General features: G+C 45.1%; 1 protein-coding gene across 20 annotated transcripts in view; it reads right to left on the bottom strand.

Annotated features, from left to right (window-relative positions):
• Window positions 1-2592: 2592 nt before the first annotated feature.
• The window catches only part of Epb41l1 (erythrocyte membrane protein band 4.1 like 1), a 132327-nt gene continuing 127369 nt past the window's right edge, over window positions 2593-7550 (bottom strand). For all 20 annotated transcript variants that reach the window (XM_008840771.3, XM_008840772.3, XM_008840777.2 and 17 more), the window contains one exon: window positions 2593-5967. In XM_008840771.3, coding sequence (XP_008838993.1) covers window positions 5959-5967 — 9 coding nt within the window. In that variant the 3' untranslated portion in view covers window positions 2593-5958. The remainder of the gene's footprint in view (window positions 5968-7550) is intronic.

The following is a 7550-nucleotide window of genomic DNA, read 5'->3' as shown; positions in this document are numbered from 1 at the left end:
CGTCACCATGCCCAGCCAGTTTGGGGGTTTAAAAAATGGTAACAAGTACTTTCAATCTACAAGAGAGAAAACTAAGGTTCACAGAGGGTTTGCAAACCCAGAGAGTACAGAGCTAGGAGGCAAAACATGGTCTAACTGAAGTTCTGGTCCCTGTGCTGCTGCTCTTTAACTTGTCACAGTTACAATTGGACATACCAATTTATCCCAGTCACAACTGATTTCTTAGGAATTTACAGACTAGGCTGAATGCTGTAGTTATGGTTAATCACAATGGACTGCTTCAAGGTTAATCAAGGGCAACTTTCACCATCACGCACATCAATCCCAACCTGTCCTGTCAGTTCCATTTCCCAAGTGTAGCAGCTCAGCCCTCCCCACCTATGTCCACTCCCAGCCTTAGGTACTGAGCTTTGTGGTGTGACCCCAGAGTTTTCTGTTCCAGGTGGGTTCACCATCTTTTCTGAGACTCGGGGCACTTAACACTGGACATGGAAGTTGGAAGAGATATAGATGATAGCTTGGGAATCCAGCTTTGTGGTTTGCGTGTTCATTAAGTCAGTTTCTCAACTTTGGCACCATTGATATTAAGGACCTGATAATTCTTTGTTGCAGACAGCTGTTGTGTGCACTGTAGGAAATTTAGCAGGAAACCTAGGCTCTATCCTCTACAGGTCAGTAGCACTGGTCAGTTGTGACAACAAAATGTCTCTAGACATTGCTTCATCACCCCAATACCTGTTGAGAAACATGGATCTAGATGAACCAGTCCCAGGTTATTATTCCAAGTAGCAGAGAGGCTAGCCCTACAGGTACAGAGGGGTGTGGAGTCCTGAGTTGTGTGGGGTCCCAATATTTATAAACCAATTCCTATTCCAGGATCTTAGAGGTGACAGATTGTTAAAGGAAATCTACAGGGAAGATTCTGGAAAACATTCACAAAGTTCCTTGTAGAAACTCCCTTTTTACAATAAATAGGAATCTGGAGAAGACTGAATTATTTTCCTCACATGTATCATTTAATGAACTGGATGTATAAATAAATAGTACTTGGTCATTTAAATTATAGGGAATGCTACAAAATGCAAGTTTTAAAAGTATTTAGGATGCTATCTATGTACAAGATGCCTTCAACCCTGAAAAATCCATATACATGAGAAAAAGACCTGTGAGATTTAAAGCAATTTAGAAAGGTGGCCTAAGGTGAGTTGCTTGATAGAATAAAATGGAAAATGTAGTATGTTCCTCAGGTGACCCCCAAGAAATGAATTTAGTTTTACGTGGATCATGATTTTAATTTTAATTCTTTATTATTTTCTTATAGGGCTTTGCACATGCTAGGCAAGTGGCACACTACTGAGCTATACTACCAGCCCTTCCAGTTTATTTTTGTGGAGGCTCCTATCTTTGGTAAATGATGTTAGCTTTTCACTTGTGGAATTATTTTAAATTTTTTATTTATTATCTATTTTTACAATACTAAGAGGGTTGAACCTAGGACTTCATGCATGCTAGGGCAAGCTACATTCCCAGCTTTGTATTTGTTGTTGTTGTTGTTGTTGTTGTTTTTAAGACAGGCTCTCACTATGTAACCCTGGCTGACCTGGAACTTGCTAGGTTGGCCTTGATCCCACAGAGATCTGCCTTCCTCTGCCTCCTGAGTGCTGGGATTAAAGATGTGCCACCACGGCCATCATACCCTTGTATTTTTAATATTTTGTGTGTGTGTATGGGGGAGCATGCCTGCCATGGTGTGCACATGGAGGTCACAGGATAACTTACAGGGCTCTCTTCTCTCCTTTTATCATATGGGGCCCTGTGATCGAGCTCAAGTTGTCAGGCTTGGTAGCAAGTGCTTTTCCTAAGCCATTACCGTCTGAGTCCTCTGTCTGGTTCTGACTTCTTTTTTTAAATAATTTTTTTCAAAGTGAGTCATTTTAAGAAAGGTAAGTCAATAAAGGGACAGGTGGTGTGAAGACATGGCAACATACTTGAAGGTTGGCAGCAGAGGCTCAAACTGGGGACTGCTGTGAGCATTACCTGTGAGGCCCCCATGCTGGGAGGTTGCTCTCCTTTCAGGGAAAGACTACATCTCCCCCTCCAGTGTCCCTTCTGTCTAGAATATTCTCAATTCTTCACCTTACTTGATTTTCCTCTTTATTCAGCTCAAAAAATGACCTCCGTACGGAGGTCCTAACTGGTCGACTGTATTTTTTTTGTGGTGCTGGGGAATCAAACTCAGGGCCTCACATATGCTAAGCACATACTGACAAGTCATCTTGTTAAAATGATCTCTTTCAGTATTTCAATGTATTTATTTCCTAGTGCTGATCTCTCTGATAGTTTTCCTGTCTTGTGGTCTGTTTTCTCTACTGGCCTGTGAGCCCCTGACCAACAAGGTCTTCGCCCTGTGTGATGTTGCAACTGCAGAATATAAGCCAAGCCCTTGGGCTACACTGGGAACTCCAGGCAGTTTTAAAATAAGTGTTCTATATTGGGATGTCTCCACCCCAGTTACCAACACGTACCAGCAGCCAAGGTCAGAGACAGGGAGAGACAGAGAAGGGAGATAAGGGAGGCCGGGGGAGCCTCTGGTTCAGCATTAAACACATTTATTTCACTTTTATTGAGTGTACAAGAACAGAGAGCACACGCATACAGCACGGAGCACTGAGGTGGGGGAGCATGGGTACAAGAGAGGAGAGGGGGTGCAAGTAAAAAGGAACAGGACAGCATTGCAGTTGGTTGGTAAGGTGTTTTTGAAAAAAAAATTAGAATGATGATGCTCATGCAATTTCAGGCCAGTCTTGGAATGTTCTTGCAGAATTCAAAAACTGAAACAGGTCCTGGCACCTCCTGAACCCTCAGATGGAAAAGATTCACAGAAAGCAAAACTAGGGAGAATCAAGATTTTTAAGACAGAGTGGGAAAACCCTTGAGTGGAACTAGTTTTAGCCCAGTGTCACATGGTGAGACAGGGATTGAGTCAGGATGGTCACCTGATTGCTCTCTGGGACCTTTCCCACTGTTACCTGGCTTCCTGGATACAGAAGAGGCACAGAGAAGATGAGGTGTAAAAAATCAAAAAGGAAAAAGTAGGTTGAAGACAAGACAAGACAAGGTCCTTATTCTCTATGGAGCGAGGGTGGGGAGGGAACAGTGCCCTAGATTTTAGCTTTATGGGTCTCCTCCTCCCCTGGTGGGGTGCTGCCTCTCCAAAGGAAGGTCAGAGCATCCACAGTATGAGGTTCTTCCCAAACCCCAGTGGCCCACAAGCTAAGCTGTGTCAATTCATCTCTGTCCAGTAGCCCGCACGGAGGGTTTGCAGGCAGGTGCAAACCTCTGGACAAAGGTCTTTCCTTTGAGGTGAGTCCAATGTGCTCAGCCTAGTTCCTGCAAAGGCAGATGGGGGCCTGAGCCAAATTTCAAGGGGCCTAGAGGAGACGGAGCCACACCCACACTTGGCTCAGGAGCATTGGGATCTTGCATGGTGCCAAGGGCAGGAAGGTTGTGTGGCTTCTCCACCAGGAATGTGCAAAGCTCCTGGAGCAAAGAAAATGTGCTGCCATGCTGGAGTGAAGTGGGCCCAGCAACCTGCACCTGGGGCATGTGGCTGACTCTGTATCTAAGAGCTTCGCTCTACTTCCCATCTGCCACAGAGACAGAAGCTATTTTAGTTCCTTGCCCTGCTTCAGACCAGCACCTGGTAAGTAGGGAAGGTGAACATTGTAGGAATAACTCATAAGCCAAGGAGGCACATCTAGCCTGGGCCCTCTGGAAACATCCCTGGGCAATATCTAATCAGGTGGAGGAAGTGAGGAAGTGTTCTGAGACAAGCCAGCCATGGTTAGGGACAGAAGGTTGGTCTGGTGGCTTCTCAGGTCCCTCTCTTTTCACACTTCTCCTTCTGTCTTGAGAACAGTGCCTGGTACAATGGGCAACTCAATAAACATTTGTTGAATAAATTTATGGGCTGCCTTAGAAAGGCTGGGAAGTGAAATGGGATGGAGAAATTCAAGTGCTGTGGGATATTTTCCCTCAGAAAGGGACATTGCTTGTGGCAGACAAGCCAGAGGAAGCCTGCACATGCCAAAGTACAATGGCAAGCTTGTAACGGGGTTTTCTTCAAGGGCCCCTGTGGCCTCAAGGCCATCTCTGAGCTCAGATGTTGACTGATGGGGAGGTTGTGCAAGTCAGGATCTAACGCAGATGAAGCCTATGGGCAATGCCGCGTTTCACTTACCATTGTTCAGGATAGGTGAGAATGCAGTTTGGGCCTCTCATGGCTTTCCCTATGTCCATGGCCTTTTTACCATGGCTACTTTGGCTCAGGAAGAAGAGAATGAGTCACAAGATGGAAGAGCAGAGGGGGAAGACTGGCTGGGCATATTGGAGAACCAGGTTACAGTCACTGCTTTCTACCTCAGCCAGGGACACCACCTCCCTTTTGGAGAAGGAAGTAACCATCACAACCTGATTAAGAGCAGGGCAAGACATGGCAGAATACAGAACAAAACAAAAACTTATAGAAACAATAGAACAGAAAGAGAGGACTGAACACCAAGGCAAGCCCCCTGGAAACAGGAGGAGTGATGTAGGGACCTCAGCGGCAGAGTCCTGACTGGGATGGGGGTGGGGGTGGCTGTGTCTGAGCACAGACAAGGCCCTGACAGCTACTGCTGGGGGAGAAGGCATCACGGACTGGCATAGTCGGGACTACTACATCTATGTTGCTTCCTTCTTGCTGAACCCCCACCTCTCCATGGGGGGCCCTCACTCCCCCACCAATCACCCAGTTACAAACACCACACAGTTTCACTACACTGAATCTGTCAGCCCTACTGGGAGCTGGCCACACCCAGAGTCTAGGGTCCTTGGCTGGGCCAGTTCAGCAAGATCTAGGAACCTTGGGATATATCAATCACAGTCAGATAATTATACTTTAAAATGTCAGCTGCATACTTACCAGCACTGTTTATTTTAATATGTGTTTCCTGTTATATGTAATATACATAACTTAAAAGCACAGCCATACAAATCTCCTACAAGCTGCACCTCCATCATGAGAAACCAGAAACATACAATGTCTGCTTCCCTTCCAGTGGCTTCGTTTTGTTCTTCTTGCTTCCTTGTCTTCTCTTTTCTGTCCAATAAGAGTCATCTGCAGTGGCCCTCAGCAGAACCACGACACAGAGGACAGGCAGGAAGGAGAGAGACAGAAAGGGACAAGACCAGGAGTCAAGGGGGAGGAGGGGAGGTGGAAGAACAGAAAGTGGATTTCGCAGCCCAGTGTCAAGACCCAGAAAATAGCAATCCAGTCCTCCTCCTCTTTCCCAAGCGGGAGACTTCCTTTCTTGGAAAATGACTGACTGTGCTTGTCTTGCTGCTGCGACTTCTCTTGCTTGGCTGCGTGATCGTTGTGTTTTGCTTTTTTTGTTGTTTTTTTTTTTTTTTGTTCCCTTTGCATTTGAGTGGATGACAGATGCTGAAGAACAACAAATGGGATGCTCCCCCATTCTGGACTGTGTGCAGCTGGGGTTCAATCAGATTTCTACAATCATTACAGTCTGCTCTTGTGGTCTGGCAGGAGAAGGGGGACAGGGAGGCGAGACAGTATAGTTGTTACATATTTTTCCTGAAAAAAAAAAAATCCCACCAATTCTTCAATTTGTCTGCAAAGGAAATGAAGGTTGTTGCAGATGTTGGTTGTTGCTGTTGGCTGACTGCTCCACCAGCCCCAGCAGCAGTGCAAGGACGTGGTGTTTCCTGTATATATATCTATATCTATCTATATATATATATATCTATATATATATGCTTTTCCCTTCCCAGTCTCTCATCAGTGACAGTACGTCACAGCTGGGACATTGGTATTGTGTTGGAGAATCCAAAATGAAGGCCCCTTCTTAATGGTTCTCTGGTTTGAGTTGGACCAGACATGCCAGCATCTCTTCACGGAGGTCAGGATTCCTGGGTGCCAGAGGCAGGGAAATGAGGGGTGCAAAGGAAGGAAGATAAGGGAAATGAGTTCCATTAGTGGTTCACATTTAAACACATGCCCAGCAGTTGTTCTAGCATCCCTTTACCATAGGCCCAGAGAGAAGGACTTGTTCAAGACCACACAGCTTATGTGTGGCATCCAAAGACTGACCCACATCTACCTAATTCCAGAACCCTGTGTGTTTGTTCCTGGGGAGGTAGGATCTTTTATTTGGGTCTGAAAAATCTGTCAAACTGTCCTCTAACATGGAAAACTTCATAAATAAATAAATAAATAAATAAATAAATTAATTAAATAAATAAATAATAAAGAGCTGTGCGTGGTGGCACATGCCTTTAATCCCAGCACTCTGGAGGCAGAGGCAGGCGGATCTCTGTGAGTTCAAGGCCAACCTGGTCTACATAGTGAGTTCCAGGCCAGCTGGGGCTACAGGGAGACCCTGTCTCAAAAAGACCAATAATAATAATAATAACAACAACAACAACATGGAAAATTTACAGCACGACCATTTTACTTTTTGATTTTCTTTGTTCTGTGGAATGTTTCACCCTGGTTTCATGTGCCCTGGCTTTCTTTGTTTTTCCTTTGTTCTCCTGGGGCCTGCTGTGGCCAGGTGATTAAACCCTGGGTAGTATTGTTTAAATAAAGAAACCAGAACCTGGATTCCACCTCAGAGTTTAGGGGCGTAGATTCTGCAATCACAATTCATGAGTTCAAATACCACCCTCTGGTCCGTCCACTTTGTAATTGTGGGTAACTTTTTCAACCTCTCTAAGCCCCAAGTGATTTGTCTCTAAAGGGAAGACAAATTACATTTTGGTTTTTTTTTTGCTTTATGACCTCAAAGTGCCTATGCAGTAGTTGATAGCTTACTATGACTAACGATATTGACAGTCCTAATTAACTTATTGGACACTTACCTATGTGCCAGGCACTTTGCTAATTGCCATATATGTATGATCTCTATGAGACAGAGACTATGGAAGGTCAGCACAGTGAAGACCATAGGGTAGCTTTGGAGTCCAACAAATTAGGTTTGACTCTGACCATAATATTTCTAGCTCTGTAACTGTGAACAAACCACTTAAGGTCTCTGAGTCTCTTTCCTCACTTGTAAAATGAATAAGCAGATGATACAAAGCCTGTTGCATGGCACAGGGTAAGAACTCCATAAATAATAGCAACTGTTATTACTAAGATTGTCATTACTAGTTAGCTGATAAGAAAACACAGGGTGAGAGGGTTAAAGAACTTGCTCAAGGTAACAGAGCTAATGAAGGGCAGGGACTGAAGCCAGGTGCAACAGTGCATGCCTATAATCCCAGCATTTGGGAGGCTGAGGTAGGAAGATCTTGAGAGCAAGGCCAACCTTGACTATATAGTAAGACCCTATCAAGGAAGGAAGGAAGGAAAGAAGGAAGGAAGGAAGGAAGGAAGGAAGGAAGGGAGGGAGGGAGGGAGGGAGCGGAGGAGGGAGGGGAAGGAGGGAGGGGAAGGAGGGAGGAGGGAGGGAGTGGGGAGGTAAGAAAGGGAGGTAAGGAAGGAATGGAAG

Source organism: Nannospalax galili, unplaced genomic scaffold (genome assembly GCF_000622305.1).
Source record: "Nannospalax galili isolate Female #2095 unplaced genomic scaffold, S.galili_v1.0 scaffold221, whole genome shotgun sequence".
Classification (NCBI taxonomy): Eukaryota; Metazoa; Chordata; class Mammalia; order Rodentia; family Spalacidae; genus Nannospalax; species Nannospalax galili.
The sequence above is the reverse complement of the archived record's forward strand: the minus strand, read 5'-3'. Positions and strand labels throughout refer to the sequence as shown.